The sequence below is a fragment of the Arctopsyche grandis genome, chromosome 6 (assembly GCF_051622035.1).
Source record: "Arctopsyche grandis isolate Sample6627 chromosome 6, ASM5162203v2, whole genome shotgun sequence".
NCBI classification, from domain to species: Eukaryota; Metazoa; Arthropoda; class Insecta; order Trichoptera; family Hydropsychidae; genus Arctopsyche; species Arctopsyche grandis.
Genome location: NC_135360.1, coordinates 13,618,191 through 13,642,281, shown reverse-complemented (window position 1 = coordinate 13,642,281; position 24,091 = coordinate 13,618,191). Strand labels below are relative to the sequence as shown.

General features: G+C 32.3%; 3 protein-coding genes across 5 annotated transcripts; 1 reads left to right on the top strand and 2 right to left on the bottom strand.

Moving 5' to 3' along the window:
• Positions 1 to 1,297: 1,297 nt before the first annotated feature.
• Positions 1,298 to 6,887, bottom strand: CenB1A (Centaurin beta 1A). The gene is made up of 16 exons (XM_077432147.1): positions 6,682 to 6,887; positions 6,289 to 6,405; positions 6,042 to 6,215; positions 5,733 to 5,961; positions 5,571 to 5,666; positions 5,230 to 5,486; positions 4,997 to 5,113; positions 4,715 to 4,906; positions 4,528 to 4,634; positions 4,255 to 4,441; positions 3,918 to 4,174; positions 3,626 to 3,829; positions 3,374 to 3,543; positions 3,191 to 3,304; positions 2,650 to 2,756; positions 1,298 to 2,575 (listed from the first exon to the last, which is right to left on the bottom strand). Exons 1-16 carry the CDS (start codon positions 6,732 to 6,734, stop codon positions 2,380 to 2,382), a joined length of 2,577 nt encoding a protein of 858 aa, XP_077288273.1. The 5' UTR covers positions 6,735 to 6,887; the 3' UTR covers positions 1,298 to 2,379.
• Positions 6,888 to 8,121: 1,234 nt separating this feature from the next.
• On the top strand, positions 8,122 to 13,653 carry LOC143912736 (transmembrane protein 19). Of its 3 annotated transcripts, XM_077432084.1 has the most exons (8): positions 8,134 to 8,234; positions 8,913 to 8,950; positions 9,414 to 9,770; positions 11,984 to 12,169; positions 12,274 to 12,522; positions 12,589 to 12,738; positions 12,820 to 13,140; positions 13,227 to 13,648. In XM_077432084.1, exons 4-8 carry the CDS (start codon positions 12,004 to 12,006, stop codon positions 13,385 to 13,387), a joined length of 1,047 nt encoding a protein of 348 aa, XP_077288210.1. In that variant the 5' UTR covers positions 8,134 to 8,234; positions 8,913 to 8,950; positions 9,414 to 9,770; positions 11,984 to 12,003; the 3' UTR covers positions 13,388 to 13,648. The 3 variants fall into 3 exon arrangements, with proteins under 3 accessions (XP_077288209.1, XP_077288210.1, XP_077288208.1); XM_077432082.1 differs by lacking the exon at positions 9,414 to 9,770; XM_077432083.1 differs by lacking the exons at positions 8,913 to 8,950; positions 9,414 to 9,770 and having other exon boundaries at positions 8,122 to 8,234; positions 13,227 to 13,653.
• Positions 13,654 to 13,665: 12 nt separating this feature from the next.
• On the bottom strand, positions 13,666 to 20,179 carry LOC143912737 (uncharacterized). Its single transcript, XM_077432085.1, has 3 exons — positions 19,926 to 20,179; positions 15,229 to 15,341; positions 13,666 to 15,145 (listed from the first exon to the last, which is right to left on the bottom strand). Exons 1-3 carry the CDS (start codon positions 20,034 to 20,036, stop codon positions 15,052 to 15,054), a joined length of 318 nt encoding a protein of 105 aa, XP_077288211.1. The 5' UTR covers positions 20,037 to 20,179; the 3' UTR covers positions 13,666 to 15,051.
• Positions 20,180 to 24,091: the final 3,912 nt, after the last annotated feature.

The following is a 24,091-nucleotide window of genomic DNA, read 5'->3' as shown; positions in this document are numbered from 1 at the left end:
CGACAGACCCGTTGATCAAGACTTCTATTTTTCCGAGAACAATGAGCCGAAATAGGTTTTTACAAATGTTACGTTATTTAAGTTTTGACAATAATGACGATGAATGTGAAAATCCAAACATTTTGTTTAGAATTCGAAAAATAATAAATTATTTCTCGAAGAAATTTCAAACCGTTTACAAACCAAAACAAGATCTAGTTCTGCAAGAAAGTGTAGTTCCTTGGCGAGGGAAATTAAATTTTAAAGTTTATAATCCAAATGCTGTTAACAAACCAGGCATCCATTCAAGAATGTTGTGTGAAGCAGATACGGGATACATATGTAACATGAAGTTGTTTACAGCTGACGAAATCAAATCAGAAAATTCTATTTTGGCAACCTTATATTGTAGTTCACGCTTATGGCATCATGTTTATATGCATAATTATTACACTAGTGTTAAGTTGGCGAAAAAGTTACACGACATGAAAATCGGAGTGTGTGGAACCATTAGAAAAAATCAAGGTTTTCCAGATGCCTTGAAGAATCCCAACTTAGAATTGTATCAATCAAAATTTCGACACAGGGGTCCGATACTGCTGCAAGTCTGGAAAGGCGTTGGAAAAAATAATCTACAAATGATTTCTACCGTCCACGGTTCAGAAATGCAATACACACTGAAAGAACTTCCCGGAATGGCATGTATTCCAAAACCAAAATCATTAATAGACTTTAACAAGTATATTAAACGACCTTATGGTAATCCTAATGCTGCGTTTCCACCTATCAGCCGCAAAACTAAAGACTGTACGAGAAAACTAGTGATGCACCTCTTCAATTGCGCCATGTTTAATGCTTTCCACATATATGTCCATGTGAATTCGAACAATAAAATGAGATATGATGAGTTTGTGTTGGGCATTGCTAGAGCGTGGCTGAATCAAAGCTATTTAAACGATGATTTATCGACGAAAAGCATTGATGAAATTAATAGAACTGTTCCAGTATACTCTGCACGCGTTCCTCGCGAAGATCCACCAGACAGACTTTCGGGCGATATGAATAAACACACCATGGTCAAAATTTTTAGTATCTATACTAAATCTCAGGTCAGAAAACGATGCAGAGTGTGCGCGTCACATCATAAACGGAAAGATACGGGTCGAATGTGCGGACATTGTAAAGTACCTTTACATGTAGGCGACTGTTTTCATGCTTACCATACAAAACAGTTTTACTGAAATCGCGTAGTATTAGTGTACAGACTTCCACAATTGTCTAATTGAATTAATTTAATTTAAATAAGACACAATGGATTAAGTGTAAACTTATTTGTATTATATGATTATATTGTAATATACTACTTTTAAAATTACATATTGTAAAAATATTATTTGTTAATATTAAAAAATGGCAAAAACCGTATTGTATATTGTCAGCCTTGTATGTATAAGACAGTTCTTGAAATAAATAAAAAAATGCACAATAGAGGATCTGTGTTTGATTTCATTTCAATTTATAAATTAAGATTTCATAAGATAGATAATTGATAAGCAATGCAAAACATCTAAATACGGCTAATATTTTTATTTTGCAATAAATTCATAAACACATGGTATAATAATATTACAAATAACATAAATAAACATTTACAGTTATTCATTACATTTGGCAAATGTTAGAAGTTTTTGCTTTGGAAAGTGCAATGTTTGTATAATTTTACATATTATACAAAATTTGGAATGTTAAAAAATATGTGCTTAGTACATACATGTGTACATAATGATAGATTCGATATAGTCAAGCCAAAATACTGTATGTAAAAGCATCAAAAATAATTTTTTAAAAACGGCAAGACAGAGAGCATGCGTAACGAGTATTTTGACATTTATTGTAATTTGATACAAAAAGAGTCTGGCATAATGATAGAAACATACACAAGTTATTAATTTTTGATTATAAAACTTTAAGGTAAGTCATTACATGCTAATAATTTATTATAAATCTTAAAGTATTGTAGTATTCAAGATTTATTACATGCAAACAGTTTTTGATTTCCAACAGATCGATGTCGTGAGACGAAAGCTAAAATTAGTAAGTAGTTTTTCAAACTTCTACATGTAAGTTTTTATTTATAATTAACCGAACCCTTCAAAAGGCAATAGTTCCAACAAATGCATATACAAAGATGCATACTTCAGTACCCTATTCACAGGATAAATACTCTAAAAAAAAATTCATTGTGATTATACAATAATATATAATACTAAAACAACACAAAAATATATAATTATCAAATTACAAAATTTATAAGTGAGATTGTTAAGATCACAGGAGCAACTTAATATTATTTGAGTTGGACTCTGAGTTGGAAATTTTTGACAATTATGATATTTACTATTATTTATTCGATACATTCTCACTACTTGGTAAATTTTCACAATTAAGACTATCCCTGTGATTAGATCTTATAAGTCTTTCTGGATGCGAATGCGCCATTTGGGTATAATCCCGAAATACTTCATTATACGTTTCATCACCTAGAGCCCCCATGTCAGACTCTTTCATTTCATCATTCAATTTGGTCAATCGCAATCTGTAAAAGTAAAAGTACGAGTAACAAAAAGTTATTTTAAATTTACCTATTACGATATTTTAACAAGCACTAACAATGTTACAATATCTGCATTAGCATTGTTAACCGCAATATCTAATGGAGTATTTCCATCATTATCTTTAATGTTTTGATCAGCTTTGTACCGAAGCAGTAAGCAAACCTAAAAATAAAATAAATTAAGAATACATAATCACAGAAAAAAATCAGATGTGGCCAATCCACGATTTTATCTACATACAGGGGAACCTCGATTTACGAGCGTTGGCTCCGGAAACATGCTCGTAATGTAATTTATTATAAAATCTTACGATGTCAGCCACTCGAATACCTTGTTGGTGCTTCTTGATGATTTACTTCTCAACTTCTATCAAGATCACCTCCTTATTATTGTATGAATGCGTACAGCTCGTATATCACGTCAAAATATTGGTCGTATTTCGAAGCACTCGTAATTCAAGGTTCCACTGTATATATTTTTTCACGAAAACAATAATTTGTATTACAACTAAGTATGTATGCTTATTCGAAAATCCAAATTTCGGTCCCCATTATTGTAATATACATAGATAAATAAAAAATTAATACAATATGTACCTGTGCAGTGTTCCCTGATTCTGTAGCTAAATGCAAGGGTGTTTTCCCCAAAGAATCTTGTACATTAATGCGAGAGCCATTCATCAGAAGATAAGAACAAGCCATCACGGAACCCTGAAATTGACAACAAATTAGTATAAATGTAATTGAATTTTTTTATTTACTCTACGAAATAAAACATACACTAATGACGGCTGCATGAAGCGGAGTGCGACCATGATGAGCGGGTTGTGGGTGCGGTATATGAGGATCAGCACGCAAGGCAAAAGCTCTACACATTACAGGCAAATTGTGTGCTCCTGCTGCACGGTACAATAGTAAAGATGGTGTCAAGGCACTGATGTCTTCTTCCTCTGCAAAAAAAATACTAATTAAATACAATCTTAAGATGTGTTTGTCTCTCATTTGAGAATTTTCTAATTTCACTTTATTAACCTATGTCATCAGACTCTCCTTCTCCTTCTGTTGAATCTTGATCGCTCGGTAGCGCAATTCCAATTGGTGGCTCAGTCATGTTTAACTCGGTCCCAATTAATAACACATTACGATCATTTTTTTTAACAGTATCTGGTTTATGATTCATATCTTTGCTGGTTTGTGATTCACTGTGTAAAGCATTCGATTGCTTTGATGGGGCAACTTAAATTACAAGAAACAAAACACGTTAAAATAATGCAGCTTAAATCAGAATATATACCGTATTAAATATTCAAGTAACTGGAATTACCTTTTGCCTCATCATCATCATCATCGCTTAAATCTACTTCTTTGATTGGTTGTCTATTGCGTGGTCTGGACCGAGGACGGCGCCTGACTTTTCTTACAGACCATTTTCTATTAGTGTCATCGGAAATTTTGCTGTCATTCGGTTCAATTTTACTGTCTACACGAGTCTGTCGACCATTTGATTCTTTTGTTATATTCAAATCACTAACAAACGCTAAAGATACATATTTACTCTTGATCCAGGCTTCTCGAATAACACTAAAATATTTTAATAAATTGAAATACAAATATCTCTAATAGTTTAGTACTAATGTTAATATTAAATTCAATAATATTACGAAGGACAGTTTGGTGACGCTTTTGGAATAGATGAATTCTCGTTTACAGTTGCTTCATATACTTGATTTACAATTCGATTTCCAAGTTCTGCCATCACTTTCACAGCATCTCCTTCCCATTCGTCAAGTGTCAATGATCTAACTTTACTATGGTGAACTCCCAACGAGCGATGCACTCCCGAACATTCTAACCAAATATGCAATATAATATCAATGATATGGTGTCTTCAATATTGTGTAAATTAATTCAGCGTGATGTAAAGTTGACTTTACCTATACATAATGTAATGCCTAGATTGATACTAGCCCATCTGGGATTTGCACTGCTACAATCACAGCACACATTATTGCCAGGAATACTTAGAAGTTGTTCCCACATTCTAAAAAAAATAGTTCATGATGATGTACTAAAATCTTGCTTTCAGTGATTGGATTTTTAAATAGCTAATATTTCACTTACCTAACTTTCTTGGTATGGTTCATTTTGGTGTTATTAGACTGGGTCGTTTTAGCAACAGGTAAAGCTTGTGCGTTAGAATCTGATATCGCTAAAGTGCTGAGCCCCCTTTGAATAGCAACTCGTATTCCACTTTGAAGGGCTTTTATCCACGAGTTCAGCATGTCTTCAGAGTCAGCTTGTAACATATGACTTCTGAAATGTAAATAGTTTGATTTAATTATATAAAGACTTTTAATACACTAGTGATAATGAGAACAGTATTTTAGCATAACAATTTCTTACTTTGAAGGAGAGAGGACTTCAAAACAAAACCGTCTCTCTCCATCTAATACATATTTAACAGTACACAATCTAAGATCCTCTTCCATCACTGTTACCTGTTCCTCTCCAGTTCGCTTCCTATGAAAGTAATAAATTGATAAATAAAAGGTTATAAAAAAATATATATATTGAGAAATTTGTCTATTATACATAAATTACATAGTCATATAATCGAAAAAACTGTTTTCACTTGCCTATAAACAAGTTGGTTATCATAAAGGTAAAACCATCTTCTATTCCATGTTTTAAATGCATTCGATGTCCTTTTATATAAATAACCTTGCATTCTAGGTTTAGTTGAATTTTTGGCAGTGAGTGTCATCGTATCACCTCCTTCACTATCTCTGTGAGAGTTACAACTTGGTAACACACTATCGAAACTATTAACCACTGTATGACGATTTTCCATTTCTTTTTCTAAATCTTTCGAATCTACACGCATCAGTGTCACCTGAAATTTCATTATATTTCAATAAATAATAACTGCATATGTTTATTAATATATATATGCACAAGTGCATAAATAAATGCATACATCCTCAGCTAAATTCTTTAGAAAAGAATCTAAATCTTCGCAAAAATCAGCCCCTTGGTGGTAGAAAGTACAGCAAGCATGCATGTATGACAAAAACTGAAAAAAAATTGGATTTGATGAATGTGTTATTAAGTGAATAAATCAATAATGAAAAAAACCTACAGTGGCTAATACTTCATGTTTTTTTTTCGCTTTTAGCATTGTAAGAGCATGGACGTAATCAAGTGCAGTATGACGAAAACAAGATCTGGTAGCCGTTAGTAAATTATCCGTCTCTTCTATATCCATAGGTCGATTTTTAGATACTTGAGAATTTTTCAATAAAGCTGCGTCTAAATCATTTGAAATTTTTTCAAAGTGATGCTTACTTTCTTTGACACTTTTAATATTACTGAAAATTGAGACCGATAAATAATTAAAACCGACTTGATAATTAATCGAAAATTAAGCTATAAATATTATTAATCTTACACTTTAACAAACGTAGTGAGATTCTTGAGAACTGTTCTGGAAGCTTGATCTAGCAAGATAGTATGAAATTTATTCATTTCTTGAAGCACATGATTAAATCTATTTAGAGAGGACATCACTTTAGGCTCATCGTTGAACTGAAGACTCAATTCCCACAAGGAATTTGCAAATAAGCTGCAAATATGAAACGATATTGATCGACCTGTTAAAATCATTACATTCAACATGTTCATTGTTCAAAAATTACCTTTGTTGGGCTACGTAAGTTTTTCCATTATCAATCATTAAGCTGCATGTCTTTAGAACTTTGTCTAATTTGCTTTCTAAAGAATCCAAGTCGTTTTCTTCATCTTCTAATTGTTTCCTAGAAGTAAAAAATGAAACCTAGAAATTCACAATGCTTGCCGATTCATAATTAATCATAGCGATTCTTTACAAGGGCGTTGATGAAATTGAATTAAATTATACGGTATATTTGTTTTTGTTTGGGCGAACAACGAAATACATCCTGTTTAGTATGTATTGCGATAAGCGTGTGAAAGTTAGAGGAAGCTATAGGAAGTGGGCCGTGACTCATCTATTGACAACCAACAAGAAGTGGGATGGGAAGCGAGACGAGGATCGAATGCCGAATTTGTACCGGAAGTTCGGCGAATCCCGCAGGCATTCTTCCAGGTCGACGGAGCTCCTCATCCTGGTGTCTGGACAGGAATCAGGATCGCTCAGAGCTCGGGAACTCGGGAACTCGGGAGCTCGTCCCCACTTCCACACTATTTACCGACTGCGCGAACGTTGACGTCGATGTCGATTCTCGACTGACACCAACCGCTACGATTCACTACACGTGCAGTGCTGCCAACGTGTTTGCGATTATGATTTGCCGCTATTTCATCGAGAGATCGAATGCTAAAGCAATTGCAGCGTTTATAGTCATATAAGTAGAATGCATAGAATCGCTCTCAGCCTCCAAAAATGTTGCTACAAAAACTCTGCGCGGCAGAGTTTGTTCATTGTTTACTCATTGTGTGCTAAACTTCGTCTCTCTCTCTCTCTCTCTCTCTCTCTCTCTCTCTCTCTCTCTCTCTCTCTCTCTCTCTCTCTCTCTCTCTCTCTCTCTCTCTCTTTCTCTCTCTCTCTCTCTCTCTCTCTTGTCTCTCTTCTGACTTTCCGTCTCTCTCTTCGATGGTTCGCTTTTAGACGATACTAATGTTAACAATGACCATTCTATGCATTCTACTTCTATGTTTATAGTCTATCCCGCTTCGCATAAATAGGTTGTAGAAAACGGAAGTAATACAATAATAGATTGTTTTGAAAAAATGCGGTACTCTGACAAACTCATCCAGAAATCATTTAAAGGTTGATCTTTGTATTTTTGTTTCAAATCAGTCACTAATAAATTAATTAGATTTTCATACTTATGTACTTGCGCTTAAGCCTACTGGTTTAGCTGTCACGAAAAATGGATGGAAAAAATGGATAGCTGTATGAAGACATCCATCTCGAACAATGGCATTTCGCACGTACACTATTATATTGTCTGCATGAAATGCTATTAGTCGAGAGGCGATGTAAGGGACAGCATGTACGTTTTTCCTAAGTGTCTTCCTATAGCGGATCAAGGAAAAACTAAAATGGTTAATCACTCGAATTCAAATATTAAAAAATAAGAATCTTGTGACGTTATTGAGTAGGTGAAATATTCCAGCCATTTCTTGTAATCAGTTAGTAGTGTTTGCACCACAGTGTGCGTAGAAAATGTACTATGAAAGATGTAGGAGTAGTGTGGTAGTGTAGTTGTGTGTTTGAACTATCTACATCAGTGGCGGGTGCGGTGAAATTCTCTCTTTTATCTACATACTCCATATAATCTTTTGTCACGATTCGTGCAACTTCAAAAAATAAGCATCCAATTGGTCAACAATTGTAGTGTTTTCTCTGTTATTCTGATATGAGGCCATAGCTTGGATTCTACGAAAGCGATGTATTGAATCTACAAAAGCGAAGTTATATATTATATATATTTTTTATTTAATGAAAATTATTTAATTTTATCTTTCTTGTCAATGGTCGTTTTTAGATTGGTTATGGTATACTATAACTGTTCATTCGATTGTGCATAGCTGTCAATTTCACACGTCAACTGGTCTATTTTTTATTTTTTACAAGGCTCTTTATTTTGCAAATGAAATGGTGAGGGTTTTTTTTATTGATATTTCTTCTATGGTTTAGTTATTGTAGTTGTTATTTTGGTATTCGTTATTTTTTTAAGTAGTTTTCTATATTTTAATGCATAACAATTCAATATAGTCATTGGTGTTTGTTTAAGTTTATTTTAACTTTTCACACGAACGATTGAATGCGTACATTTCATTTAATTTATTTTTAGTTAAAGTTGTTTAAACATTTTGTATACATATATTTTACTTAAGAATTTCTTAAATTCTATATTATTATATTAAATATGTCATCATATAAAATCATATTCTGAACCTCAACTAGTAATCAGTGCAAAGGTAGTAGGTTAAAATGGATTCATTGTCAAATACCTAAAGTATTTTTACTATAGATCAGTGGCGGACGGTGGGTGTTAATACCGGGTGTGCTGTGTATTCCGTAGGGCATAGGGTATAAAATTAGCAATTAAAAAAAAATACTCGTTTTGCATTACAAAAATGTTTAATTTATTAGTTATTTATACATAAGTTCAATGCGACGTTTCTGAGACATAAACTTTTCAATCACGTCTGCATAGAATGTGTCTTTCTGTTTTAATTCCACCAATAACTTTTTTTCTATTGAAATTAAGCTAAGGCCACATAATCTATCTTGACCTTGCGTACCTCTATAGCAAGTTTTTATTCTTTTCAGCGCCGAAAAAGAACGTTCTGCTGAAGCTGTACTGCTTGGTATCGTTAATATTAATTCTCCCAGCTTAAACACCTCTTTAAAACCAGATTCGAGGTTATTTTTTGTCATGAATTGTATTAATTCATGAACAGGTTTCTCTGAAAATTCAGAGCTGGAATATAGCACAATGAGTTCGTTTTTCAATCGAATATAATCAAACAGTGATCCATAAAAATCTTTTAATTTATTAATTAAAACATTTGGAAAATTTTCTTTATATTCGTCATATTTATCATTACAAAGAAGGTGAAAATATTCTAATTTGGAAAGTGAAGAATATCTACATTCGACTTGTGCGATTATGCTATCAACTATTTTGAAATATAATTGACGAAATGAAGTTTTATCTTCTACTTCTGAATAATTTTTTAATCTTTGTGGCCTACGATCATGATCATCATTTTTTTCATTTAAATAATTATTCCATAACATTTCAAAATTATTATCCCTTTCGTATTTCAGTTGCTGCAAAACATCATTAATTTTTTTACAACAATATAAAACGTCCGAAGATTTAGATTGAAGAATGTTATACAAAACATCAGTTATTCCAAACAGTTTTGAAAAAAATTGAAGAAGTTTAATTGTTTGAAAATCCTCTAAAAAGCCTAAAAACCCTCGTGCTTTTATAACAGTATCTGTGTCCCATAATTCACAATTTTCTATAACATGTCGAAAAAAATCTGTAAATTGACTTCTGTATTGTTGTACTGTGCTACTTAAACGAGATGTAAAATTCCACCTTGTGGGTGCTACAGAGGGAAGTCTTTTTGTCACAAATTCCTGTAAAGCGAATACTCTTTTGGAAGATTTTGAAAAGTATGTAGACAATCCATTTAAAGTTTGAAAAAATGATTTACTTTCTTTAATATCAGAAAGACCTTGCTGCAATACTAAATTCAATACATGAGCATAACAGTGTGTAAAAAGAGCAAAAGGATAAGCATTGAGGACTTTGGATTGCAAACCATTTACGTGTCCACTCATTACACTTGCTCCATCATAAGTCTGTCCAACCGATTTGTCTTGAATTTTAAATTCTTCAACTATGTTCACCACGTGACGGAATAGACCATTAGATGTTTTATCAGCACTAACGTCTGTAAAACTAATAAACCGTTCATGTACATTGCCTTTACATACAAAACGTAAAACTGTTGAGAGCTGTGATTTTGTCATTATATCTGAAGTTTCATCGAGAATAATAGCAACAAAACTTGCTGACTCTACTTCATTTTTTATATGAACTTTAATAACATGAGCGATTGCTTCGATTATGTCATTTTGTATACTTGGAGAAGTACCACGAAAGGTAGTAGCAGTATTTAAATGAGTATCTAAAACAGAATCATATTCTCGAAGAGCATTTAGATATTCAATGTAATTGCCTTTGTTTACGGAATTACATGACTCGTCGTGACCTCGCAGGGACAGTTCTTGTTTTCCTAGATAGATTATTGCGTTAATAATTCGTTTTAAAACATCTCTATTTTTATTTACTTGTTCATTATGTCGACTTATTTCGGCTTTACGTTGACTGTCAATTAATACGTCGATTCGTTGTTTGCCAAACATTTGTATGGAATGAAATGATTGAACGTGTGCCTGCGATCCTTCGTGTTTCTTCAGTGCTGCTGTCAAATGGTTGAGATCAGCAAATCCTTCTTTGTTCCACACATTAATATCTTTGGAGAACAATAAACATGGCCAGCAGAAAAGTTTGGATCGAATTTCACAGCCTGTAATCCATTCGAATTTTTTATAATTTGAAACGCAAAAATGTCTAGTGTAAACTTTTGTTTTTTCTTTATGCAAACTGGATAAATTTGGAAGAGACGGACACGGTTTCCCATCTTTAATTATTTTTAATTTTATCTCAAAACTTCTATTTGAAAACGGAATAGTTAAAATGTCTTGAACACTGTTAGCCATTATTAGTTATTAGAGGTATGACTGAGATACGAATGACCATAAAAATACGAATGTGCGAAAAAGTACGAGACCACGTGTCGCATCGCATTCGGTCAATTGCCGAGTGGTGCGGTGCGGTGCGGTGCGGTGCGGTGCGGTGCGCGGTGCTCTGAAGTCGTAGCACACCGTACGTCTTAATATCGCGAACAAACCTATACAAGCGAATATCCGCCTGCACACTCCAACCAAACCCACCAATTTGCTGCACGGCATAGGTATTCTCTCGTCGCGGCGCACAAACTACATCTAACATCACACAACACGCTGCAGACTGCACACCACACCATACACCATACATTTAGCGCACGCGGTAAATACACCATACACATCAATGCCTGTTTATACAACAACACATTATTTTGTATTAAAATACTACTTTATGTGGTCTTTGGTTTTCACGGGTGTGCGCCGCACACCTAGCACACACCCAATATACGCCACTGCTATAGATATCTATAATAAATATCTTATCAGACAACATATTAATTGTGTCATGTGTACTGTTCAAAGTATAATTAGCACTCAATATGCCAAACATTTAAAAATAAGTGTTCCACAGGTCATTAATGTACATAGAATCGTGCAATGATAAGTTAGTGTTCGCGTATGTCAACGAATTTTACTTTCTAGAACTACTTCTTATGTATATTAAGAAGAAAAAAATACGTATCCTTATATATCTATTAAAATATAATATTTATATGAGATTTTTTTACAATAATCTAAGTTTTCGATGTTCAATATACAATTTTTTTTATCTTCATTCTAATTGACACCATTTATATTTATTACTATCATTTTTATATCTATTATGATGATTTGCCTTTTATATAGAATGGGATATTGTTTTATTTTATTTGATAAAACTAGTCATTTCGAACTACATAAAAATAAAAACAATATGTATATACCAGCAATGCTTTTAAAATAATTATTAAAAAAATTATGCATTCGTATTTTTTGTCGATTTTGTAATAGGCCCCCGAAAAACGTATGATTAATTTTCTTCAATTTATTTGTTGATCATGTTTAAATATACTATTTTTTATTTAAAATTTCAGATATTAGATTGCAGCTGAACATGGGCACTAAAATCTTAAAACCGAAACCAGAAGGTTTCCTGAAAAGGCTGAAAGTGGACCATTTAGTTCCAGTGATAATATGTGCCTTAGCGATTCCCCTATCTATGTCAATGTGGTTATTCAATGTAGGATATTCATACATTAAAGAAAATTCACGATATGAAGGTACTGTGAAATGTATTTCATTTAAATTCTACCTACATCAGACATACATACATATGTAATGTATTTATTTTGAATTTATATGATGGTTTTAATATATTTTTTAGAACACCTTGATATTCATCCTACTCGATGGTTAGTCGCAAGTTTCATATGTGTATCAATAGCAACCTATGGCCTTAAGAAGAAAAGTCTTAGTATAAGTGGCGCTGTATTTGGTTTTGTTGTTGGTCTGGTATTGACAATTGCCAGTTATTCCTTTCTAGCTTGTTTGTTTGCATTTTTTATGACATCATCCAAAGCTACTAAATTTAGAGGAAAATTGAAATCTAAATTAGAAGACGACTACAAAGAAGGTATGCATTAAAATTATTTCAAAATGTAAAATTGGTGACCTACTTACTTGTTCTCATTTTTTAAAGGTGGTCAACGTTCATGGATTCATGTACTGTGCAATGGCGGCATGGCAACTCAATTGGGACTGCTATATCTTTTAGATGTAGGTTGTGGGGAACGTCCAATAGATTTTTCAAACGATTACAGGCCTTCATGGCTTGCAATGGGTATTTTAGGTTCGATTTTTTTGATTTTATATTTTTTTTCATATCCTAAATTTTATTAAAATAACTAATTTAAAAATTAACATTTGATAGGATCGTTTGCGTGTTGCAATGGCGACACATGGGCTTCTGAATTGGGTTCGGTGATGTCTCACGGTGATCCGTTTCTCATTACTACCAGAAAGAAAGTACCATGCGGTACAAATGGAGGAATCACAATAATGGGTACTATTCTAAGTGGTGTTGGCGGTTTGGTGGTCGGTGCAGCTAATTACGTTGTTGTTGTATATTTTACTGATGCCACCATCCTCTCAGTTAGTCCTCCTCAATGGCCAATATTAGTCGTTGGGTTTATTGGTGGCTTATTTGGCAGCATGTTTGATTCCCTATTGGGCGCAACACTTCAATATTCAGGTAGGTGTACATTACTGTTTTTAAATAATTATAGTCTTCCTACAACGCTTAGTTTAAATACATAAAATGTAATTAATAAATTTTAGGCATTGACGCTAGCGGGAAGATTGTTTCCGCTCCCGGAAAGGGGATTAAACATATCAGTGGACGAAAAGTACTTGATAATCATAGTGTAAACCTTATATCTAGTGTTGTAATGGGTTTTGTTATGCCTTATATAGCAATGTATTTATGGCCACAATTATAAATTTTAAAATGATCAACATATTGTTGATTAAAATAATATATGTTAAAATATATAATTTTTAATAAATGTTGTGAAATCTCGTTAGATTATGTTTTACTAATTTTGAGTGTCATTTTAGTCAAATATATCAATTTTTTATTTGACACACAGGTGTTTCAGATATAAATTATTCAATTAAGTTCATTTGATTTTTTAAATTTATATTTATGACTGATATGTGGTTGTGCGCTTGTTTTGAATAAAAACAATTTTTTATGTGTTTATCTTTATTTAATTTTCATAATAAATTATTATTCCGGGTGGTACATGGGAAACTATTGGGAACAAAATATATAAACAGACTGGTATATTATTGTTATACATATTTAAATAAAAGTAGTAAAAACTGCTAAAAAAGTATGAAAAAAATGAATTCTAACAAAAAATTTGTTTTATAAATACCTCAACTTCGTTAACTTATGTATTGGAAAATACATAAAACTTAACGACCAAAATAAAAATAGATTTTTTAAAGCCTTAGAATTTTTAATTATATTAAGATTAATTTACCTACTTAAACTACATTATTTGTTACATAAAAAATTAACAGTCAATAGAAACATTTATATTGTGTTTTACAATTATAACGTTTTATCCTAAGATTTACAAGTTATCTCATAAATTATTCTAACATATACAAGATTCTGCTATTCTGGTTAAATATTAAATACTATGAATTTTCGTGTTAAAAATAATAAAAAAATATCAATATTATATTTTGATAAAAATTTTAAATATAATACTGTTATAAAATATACTTACATTATATATTGTGAACAAATGCCAAGATTGCTCTAAATTTACATATAAAAACATATATGTAACATTCAAAATGACAATTAATTTAGTATATAGGTAAGACTTTAAATTGATGTCCATATTTGTCAATTTAATGTATTTATAAAATACATATCTATCTTATTCTTGTGTATTTAAGTAAATTGGCACTATTTCCAAAATGGAAAAGAATTTGAAACGTAAGATAATAATTGCAGAAAATTTTGAACAAACCTTGTTTTTTGCATGTATTGATATATAATGAAGTCAAAAATACTGTATACTTTAATTAGAAACACCACGAATCGTTTATAAAATGGTTGCCATGTTTTTTGTTTGGTTAAAAAGAAATCACACAATTTCAAAATATGAAACATTGAATAAAAGGGCTAGCAAAAACTTTAAATAAAATATAGACAATATTTTGATACAAAATATTTAAAAGCATGCACTCTTTTCAGGATCGGTTTCGTCCAAATTACAGAACACCAGTTCATAAAAAAAATCAATTTTCAAAATCCGACCCCAATACTTGTGCATGTTAGTGAATACATATTTACTATTCGAATTGGACAACATATTTTTGATACGAGGTATTTTCTAATCAAAGAGTCGCGTACGAATGTACACGACGAAATAAATCTAAATTAGAACTAAGGTCTGACCGCACTATGCGACAGTGCGCTGCTGCGACGCTACGCGGCCAAATATTGTTTGTATGAAATAGTATGAGATAGAACGCAGTACGAGGGCGCGACGCGACACAGTTGCGCGTCAGAGTTGCCTTTTATATCAACGTTGACGTGTCGCGCAGCGTCGCAACAGCGCAATGTCATGAATATTATAGCTCATGAAATTGGTTCGCATTGATACACGTATGCGCTCACTGACAAGTCGTCGCTTACCCTCACGCACTTTGAAATCTTCGGATCGCATATGCACCTGATGGAAGAAATTTTAATATTTTATACTCATTTTAAGATCATAAATTCAATCAATTTACCAAAAATAAATTAAATACTTACACGCTCTTAACGAAGTATTCAACTCGACGAGTAAATGGTGTATATATTGCCCATCCACAAGGTGCGCTGTCTACACAGAAGTCAAGTTCAGCTGAATTGTTTCTTGCAGCTCGCTGAAAACATAATAAAATCGCATTTAATAAAAAAAATTAAACAATTTGAATATATTGTATAATATAACTTAAAGTAGTGATTTTTTTTTAAAACGTGTATGTATATATTTTTTATACAGGTACACAAGTGAACATTTAGAGTATAATAATTTTAAGTACAAATGTACATAAAAAATAGGCATATGTTTGTACATACATACATACATATAGTTTTTTCATTTCAAATTGATATCGAAAAGGGGGGAAATGAAAAAGATTTAATTTGAAATAAAAAAGGGTCAATTTGAAATGAAAAAAAGCCAATTTGGAATGAAAAACCTATATGTATGTATGTACAAACATGCCAATTTTTTATGTACATTTGTACCTAAAATTATTATACTCTAAGTGTACACTTGTATAGCTAAAATAATTTCCTTTATGTCCAAATTAAGATAAAGCGCAGAATTTAAATCAACTTCTAGATATGAAATTTCAGTTCAATAAATTAAAAGGTTTCTGAGGAAAATATAAAAAACCTCGATTCTCTAGAGTAAAATTACTACTTCCGGCTTAGGAAAAAATATTTAAAATTTATTGGAGTATAAAATTTATAATTTCTATTACATGTAAGAAGATTTCAGTCCGATTCAATTATTCGTTTGGGAGATCATTGAATTCAAAAACTTAAAAAAAGAGGACACCTATGTATAAGGGGAGGTACCATTTCCGGTCAACTTAAAAATTTACGTCGTGTCGATAGGAATTTCCGTAACCGATACTAAATTTTAGTTCGATAGGACTAACGGTGTTCGAAAAATCCCCAAAATACACAGACACACACACACATTTTTTTCTAGATAAGGAAAACGTGATCAGTAATCGATTCTGAGTTCGAATCAGTCAAAATCTCGAGTTCGAATTTTCGCATGATCACAAAACTTCATCTATTGTTACTACGTACATATGTAGATAAAGTAAAAAGTTACGTGTAGAATCTACACGTAACTTTCTACCCTGTAGATACTACTTTAATCTTATGACGGAGAATTTTACCTAACGGTTTTCACTGATTCTTCATCGATATATCTATCCAATATATATCAATAATACGACTATTGATTACTAAATGTATCCTTATTCACGTATTTTTTCAAAATCTCTCCCAACAAAAATAATGAAAGATGCCTTCGCGAGATACTTTAAAAGACTGTAACTGCGTAAACATGTACATAATCGCGTTAAAAGTGGTGTTGAGCTCTGCTTGAGCTTTGTTTACACACCGTTAACTTTGTTATCAAATTCAAGTAGGTATACCTACACGCGCGTAAAATTAATAAGATAAATTTGCACGTATTATAAGTATGGTCGCAGTTCGCACGGTTGAAGGCCAAACATTTGATTGTAGCGAACGGAAGGCGAGCCTCTCCCGGCCCCCGCTGTGTTTCCTTTCTGCCGCTTATCAAACGTAAATATTATGATTGTAGCCACTGTTCGGGTGATTGGACGTTCTTGACGTAATTTCTAACGACGCAGTAGCGTCCGTTTACGGCCAAAAGAGGCCATCTTTATTTATAGGCCGGTCAGGGCTTCTTCACAACCCTCACTCCCAAGCCTCCAAACAAAACGGTTCTATATGTTTCAAATAAAAAATTTATGAATGTAAATCAACTCAATACAAGCTACAAACAGTCATTTAATGTCTTTACTTTCAAACTAGTCTCATTTCATGGAAAAAATATCTTTTCATGCAAGTTATTCGCATGGAATGATACGGAAATCTAACTTTATTATTATGGATGTATATAAAATATTTTGTTTTATCACATTTACGGTGTCTATTCAAATAATAATTTATCGCTGACGTTGATCGAAATATTAAAAGAAAATGGAGTTCTTGGAATATATTGTCTTCTAGTGGTTTTATCCGGCTTCGCTCGGTATTTGTAATATAAACCGCTTAAACACCGCTAATCTAATAGTTAACATTTTATTAAATTTATTTGAACAGTTATATTTTATTTAAATTTATTTGAATATTCTGAAAAAAGAATCGGGATCCGGAACTAAAACAGAAATCCGGATCCGGTACTGAAAAAGGATTCCGGATCCGGAACTGAAAAATAAATCGGGATCCGGAACTGAAAATGAAATCGAAAATGGAATCGAAAACGATATCAATATCGTCGGCATAGAAACTTTGATTTTTTCGATGACGTCACGTATTCTTCGAACCGAAACACACGACGCCTTTTTCGAATTTATATATTAGATGGAAGATAGATGGTCTGAGAACAATAATAATACGTTACAAACACAAGCGAAATTTTCCTTCAAATATCCGAAAATAAAATATTGAGTGACGTACTTTATTAGTGAAGAAAATATTTACTATAACCGATTGTTTTATATTTATAAAAGAAAATTTATCGTAATATAGACTGTTAGAATTTAAATCCATAGAACAATGTTATTTTCACGTCAGAAGCCATTTTGTCAAGTTATTGTATTTCGTTCAACGTCTGGAAACGTGTCACAGCTCATTTGCTCAACGACGAGGAAAATTCTAAATTGGCAAGCGACCCTTCACTTCATAAAATGGAAATTTAATGCATGTTACGTAAGTCCAACGACATATCATTTCGAATATAAAAATATAAATAGCAATGTCATTAATAGATTTAGGACGCATGTGTATTCCACGTGGTACAGTGTGCGTTTATACACGTGTCCTACAAGCGGAACTGCACCCTACCGTCGAAATAGCCAAATAGTATTGCATCATTCCAAGTTCTAGGCTAGATGCTTGGTTGGCCCATTTTACGGCCAGACGCATTGTCTGGTACGTGAAACTTCTGCCAAATCGATATCTTCTAAAATGCATGACTACACTACTACAAACATGTACATATACAACATGATAAATTAAGACTTGATTAGTGCGATTTTTATTTGTTAATTGTTAATTGATTAATTCTGAGAGATATGAACTCAAATTACTGTATGTTCCCTATATGTATGTCTGAATGTATGTAGGCAAATGTTTCGCGCGAATTGATATCGTGTCGAAAAGCAACGAATAGAAAGTAGAGCTTCTACGAAACTATTATTGACTTTACTGTTCTCGTTGTGGTACCATAGGTACCTATGGATAATGATAAATGCAGGTGGCATGCAAATGATTAAGTGCTAGTATATTAAATATCCATAATGTGACCATGGCGTCACGGTATTCTGCCCTCGGGAATATACCGTTGGAAGATGAACAAACAATGGCAGTTGTTGCATCATGCACCCAGAATCGATAGAAGTTCCTTCCCTGTTATATAAAAAATCTATGACGTACTTTTATCTATATGTATGTATATTACATCAGATTAAGTGCAGAAAAAATTAGTCTAAAACGATATGCCATCGGATTTTAAAATGTAGACATTTTCTTTTTGTACAATAATTGCTACAAATATAAAAATGCATACTATTTAATTATGTAAATATACTTACATACATATTATATAAAAATTAATTACTAAATAATATATCATCATTTAAATATTGTATATAATTATGTATAAAGTAAATCTCATAATTCAAATTCGGCATTTTATCTACCAAATAATATATAATAGTATTATTTTAGTAAGCCGCGATTCAAAGAATCTTTTGTACAGCATAAAGCAAAATAATAGGCAAAAGATTTGTAAAATTGTGTATAGCATACATACATACATATGTACATATATTTATGTATAATGCAGATTTTACAGTCAAGAAAAACATCCATCACGAATGTATGTATGTATGTATGCACGAAAAATCAAGCGTAAATTGCGTACAATTTTGATAACGGTTTAAAAATTTAAATCTTATCGCGATACAATCCTAATTGATTTATTTTGGAACAAATTTTAGGGCCAGGTATATCCCAAATCTAATAAAAAAAAATGGACATAACCAACCCATGACTTAATTTATGTATTTAATAAGAAGAATCAAAATCAAAATTCAATAATGATGAAATTAAAATGAAATATTCACAAATCCCAGCTATGAGAACGTTGTCGATACACATTTGAGCGCCAACCTATGGAAACTCGAACATTTTGGATTGAAATTTGGATGAAAAAAAAGGAAAAGAGAACCAACTACCCCTTCCAGTTCAAGGATCTTCACTAAATTTATTATTTTTAGTTGATATTAAGCCGAAACTTATAGATTTGAAATTTTATCCGAACGGTTTCGGATAAAAACATAAAAAGCCTCGAGTGCTAATTATAGTAGAGGTAAAAATATTTAAAAATTAATAGTGTACGAAATTCATCATACCTATTAGAATGGCTTAGGAGATAATTGATTCCAAAAACTTAACTAAAAATATGAGACCTAAGAGGGGAGTTAGTACTTTTTTGCTCAACCTAAAATTTAATCCACTGATGCAAAGTTTCAGTGTGATAGGACCGTGCTCAAATTATCTTTAAAATACACAGAGGCATAAAAATCATGAAAGCGTGATCAGTGATAGATTCTGAGTCAAAATCTCGGATTCGAATTATCTTATGATCACGAAACTTCATCTATTGTTACGACGTAAAAATGATGACTTACTTCTTCCCTTACAAGCACACCAGCGTCGACGGGGGTCGCCATCATCATCACAAGAGTGAGAGAAGCCACCAACGCTGCGACCACTACACAGTCGACAATTCGTGAAGACATCGTGTAATATTCAATTCGGATGAAACGACGGCACGAACGCACTCGAATCGTACTATCGAAAGACAGCGACTAAGAAAACGTGAGAGGGAAATCGGTGAAAATGTGGAACGTGCACGACCAGATGATCAAACGTTTGTGAATGAGTTGGTAGATTTCCGCAGCGCTCTTATATAGGCAACGCAACCGATGCGATACGGTGGAGGGGGAGTTCGCGCCCCCGACCCCGCCCCACTCCACCCCACCCCACCCCACCCCACCCTTCGAATGGGGGCTGCTGCAGCGCCTCCGCCCCCACAATGACGCCCCTCTCCGTATCCGAGAACGGTGCTACGTGATGAACGGTGCGTTCGTATGTTCCTTTTGCACAATTCGCACCAGTTTCCTGGTCGATGCGGCCAAATTAGCATTTCCGCGGTTGTTTTGTGTAGTATTTTGACGTTGACTTTTGATGACAAAGTTTTTTGTTTTTATTTTTGATTTAGTCATCGATTTGTGTATTTAGTGCATTTCCTTGATACGTGACTTTGGATTTCGTTTTTGAAAAACTTATTTTACTGTAGATATGTATATTAAATACTAGGTTTTACCCGGTTTCGCTCGGTATTTGTAATATAAACCGCTTAAACATGGCTAATCTAATAGTAAACATTTTTTTAAATTTATTTTATTTGAATATTCATTTGTTTTTTTATTAAATTTAATGTCACGGATTCTACGAATCAAAACTTACATACATACATAGAAAGTATCTTTCGAAATTATATATTAATATTAATAATAATAATAATAATAATAATAATAATAATAGCTTTTATTCCAGACGATAAGGAGAATAGTGCAATCCCCAACGCCCATATAAATAATAAAAAGAGTATTGAAAAATAGTAAACAAAAAATAAATAAATACATAAGTAAATATATAAATATTACTAATAATAAATAATAATAATAATTATTATTATTATAATAATAAATAATAACAACAATAAGTCTAATAATAATAATAATGTAATGTCTATTCAAGGCGGTCTGTGTAGTATGTAGTTCCATCCATCGAACATACAATGATGAATGCAAATGAACATTAAACTAGCTGAACCCGGCATGCGTTGCAATTCCACAATAACGCATGCAATTCCCGTTCCCGTTCCCATTCCCGTTCTCGTTCCCGTTCCCGTTTCCATTTGTCGGAAAAACTCAGGCAGCGAACACATTTGAAATTATTCAATCATTTGTTTATTTTACCCTAAAAACATTTGAAATTATTGCGTTGCAATGCCACTCATTTCCGTTTTTCCCGTTTCCGTTCCTGTTATTGGCCGATTTTTTTCACAATAAGCTTCCCGGACATGCATACAATAAATTCTGAAAGTTCCATCGTTCCATCGTACAATAACGGATGCAATTCCCGATCCCGTCCCCGTTTCTCGACGCGTTTCGATAAGTGAATGTTTCAGTTTCGAATTAATACTTAATAATCAAATTAAATTATAGTAAAGTATAGGAACGCATACGTGACAGACAGACAAGCATTCAATTTTATATATATATATATATATATATATATATATATATATAGATATTCGATTGATGAATCATAAAGGAAGGCGTTTTTTGTGATCAACAGTTAATATGAAATGAAATAACGTCACGAGGGCTTCGTTTTTTTATGTAATAAAATCGTGATTCTTTCGTCATAGTATTTTATTTCTCGGCTGTTTGCAGTAAGGGAGAAAAATTAATAGATTCCAATTGGTCAGTTAAGATGTTCTAACAAATAAGAATCGAGATTTAGAATTTGCTCACTGAAAAGAAGACTACAGTTAAATATGATTTATAGCTTTTTCCATAGCAACGATGATTTGAACTACACAAAAATTAACTTTGAAACAATTTTTTGATACATAAATATATAGAAAGTTTTATTTGATTAAATAACGCGTCAAACATGCATTTCAAATAATTGAAGCGTATTTAGGAAATAATGTCTCGAACACACTTCAATTGTTTTCATTTCAAAATATGAATTGTAAATTTTTGTGATTTCATTTTATTATACTTTTTTTAGATGTAAAAACCGAAATAGGTACATATAATAAACATTTATTTCTATGTAATTCTTATTTATGGAAAGCATTTTGAAATTAACTAACTAATATATTTTAATACAAACAAAACAAAGGTTCTTTAAAATATTATTTCAAATTAATAATTAATTAAGTAGAAATTGATTATAGAAAATTTTAAATTTGAATTTAAGTAACCGTTGTGCAGTGATTTTTGATAAAATTAATAATTACAAGTATGTATATTGGCACTTGTACTTTGAAATTTTCTGTGAAATTTGTGTGTGTCACGAAATATTTGGCAAGTTTTCATAAGTTGACATCAAGTCATTAAGAAATTTTTATGTAGCTTTTTAGGTACTTGGCGAATTGTAAGTCACCCACTAAATTCCCATCATCAATTTTCAATAGTGTCATCGTGGGTGATGGTATCAGCCTATAAATCAAAAAAGAAATTTAGAAATTACATCGACGGCCCATCAGGAAAATATAATATGAACCAGTTCATTTCCAATTGTAAAAAGGAGGTATGTAAAAATCCACTATCATTTGTAATATTAGTTCGCATGTCCATATTAAGAAAAAAAAAATCCAGATTGTAGAACAGTAAACAAATACATTCAACTTGATGCTTGTTATCGTAATATGTCGACTCGTAGTATTATAATGTTTTTGAGTTTGAATGAATCACGACAAGGTTTGGCGCCACAATTCATAGAAAACTATTCTCAAGATAACAAACACATTTGGCAAACACTTCAAAAGGTGTCTGGACGGCGCGATGGTCACGCCACTTTTGTTGAAAATTTTCAGTTTTCCCGACACGACAAAGAAGCTTCACAGGTCACGAACCTCGCTAACCAGCAAAAATAAGTAGCAGACTTTGAAAGATCGTAGTTTAGATTGTGACAGACTTCAATAATGATTTCGAATGATCGCTTGTTTTCGTTTGGTTTAACTTAAATGAAGTGCTAAATTAAATAGTGCCGTCACACTGATTATTTTGATGGACCTTTACGTCCCTCCACCCCCTATAACATATGTATATTCAAGCCGTCAAGAGGTTTTTGGGACGGGATGTGAACAGTTCTTTAAACTCTCGATGTTTCTTTTCTATTTTTAATAAAATAATAGAATTTTGAGATTGAGATTCGAAATTTGGAGAACTGAAGTGAAGTGAAGTGAAAAAGAGTACCAATACACTACTGGTGGTCATTCAATGTGATGCTCACGTGACTTTATTACGTTTTACGCCGTAGTCTTACGCATATCCGATTACACGCGTGCGTATGTTTTGATTCAATTGCTTATATTTTACTCGGCAGGCGAATCTACAGTCACAATACTATAAATATTGACGCTAGAACTCATTCTGAAAAAAATGTTGAATTTAGTTCAATAGAAATTTATTAGATAAATATTTATAAGCTGTTAATTTTAAAATTAATATTATTATATTTTTTTAAATTAATATTATTATATAAAAGGTGAATATTGAAACTAGGGATTGCAATTAACTCTTCCTGAAACGTTAGCCTAGTTTGAATCATAAATATTTATAAATGAATCACAGGTGACTAATGTCATAAATTAAGTTTATTCGTAATAATAATTTTTTTTTTTTTATTTCTAACCAAACATATTTATTTATTTTAAGTTTGGACCATTTGAAAGTTTCGATCATAATTGAAACAACCGTCTGATCACATTAAGATTTGGTTAGTCTGTGTTGCCGGTAATTTATCAATTTAAAATAGTAATATTCCTCTAATTGTACTTATAAAATAGATAAAATAGTTTCCGGCAATTACCGGTAAATTTTAAATTTTACCGGTATTTTCGATGACGAAATTTTGCCGATTTACCGGTATACCGGTATTGCAATCCGTAATTGAGGCATATTTAGGCCCCGGAGAAATTGGTTATGCGTATTAATTTTCCTTGGTGTAATTGTAGCACCTGTGAAACTTTTACTGGAATAGTTGATTT

What these genes read in the sequence shown, in the direction of transcription:
- LOC143912737 (XM_077432085.1), bottom strand. Translation starts at nt 20,036, where the DNA reads ATGTCTTCACGAATTGTCGACTGTGTAGTGGTCGCAGCGTTGGTGGCT. An exon ending in GTGTGCTTGTAAGGGAAGAA is followed by an intron (nt 15,342 to 19,925) that starts GTAAGTCATCAT and finishes TTATGTTTTCAG; the next exon opens with CGAGCTGCAAGAAACAATTC. An exon ending in GAATACTTCGTTAAGAGCGT is followed by an intron (nt 15,146 to 15,228) that starts GTAAGTATTTAA and finishes TTCTTCCATCAG; the next exon opens with GTGCATATGCGATCCGAAGA.
- CenB1A (XM_077432147.1), bottom strand. Translation starts at nt 6,734, where the DNA reads ATGAGGAGCTCCGTCGACCTGGAAGAATGCCTGCGGGATTCGCCGAAC. An exon ending in CGGGATTCGCCGAACTTCCG is followed by an intron (nt 6,406 to 6,681) that starts GTACAAATTCGG and finishes TTTTACTTCTAG; the next exon opens with GAAACAATTAGAAGATGAAG. An exon ending in AGGAGAGTCTGATGACATAG is followed by an intron (nt 3,544 to 3,625) that starts GTTAATAAAGTG and finishes TTTTTTTTGCAG; the next exon opens with AGGAAGAAGACATCAGTGCC.
- LOC143912736 (XM_077432082.1), top strand. An exon ending in AGAAAATTCACGATATGAAG is followed by an intron (nt 12,170 to 12,273) that starts GTACTGTGAAAT and finishes TATATTTTTTAG; the next exon opens with AACACCTTGATATTCATCCT. An exon ending in CGCAACACTTCAATATTCAG is followed by an intron (nt 13,141 to 13,226) that starts GTAGGTGTACAT and finishes AATAAATTTTAG; the next exon opens with GCATTGACGCTAGCGGGAAG.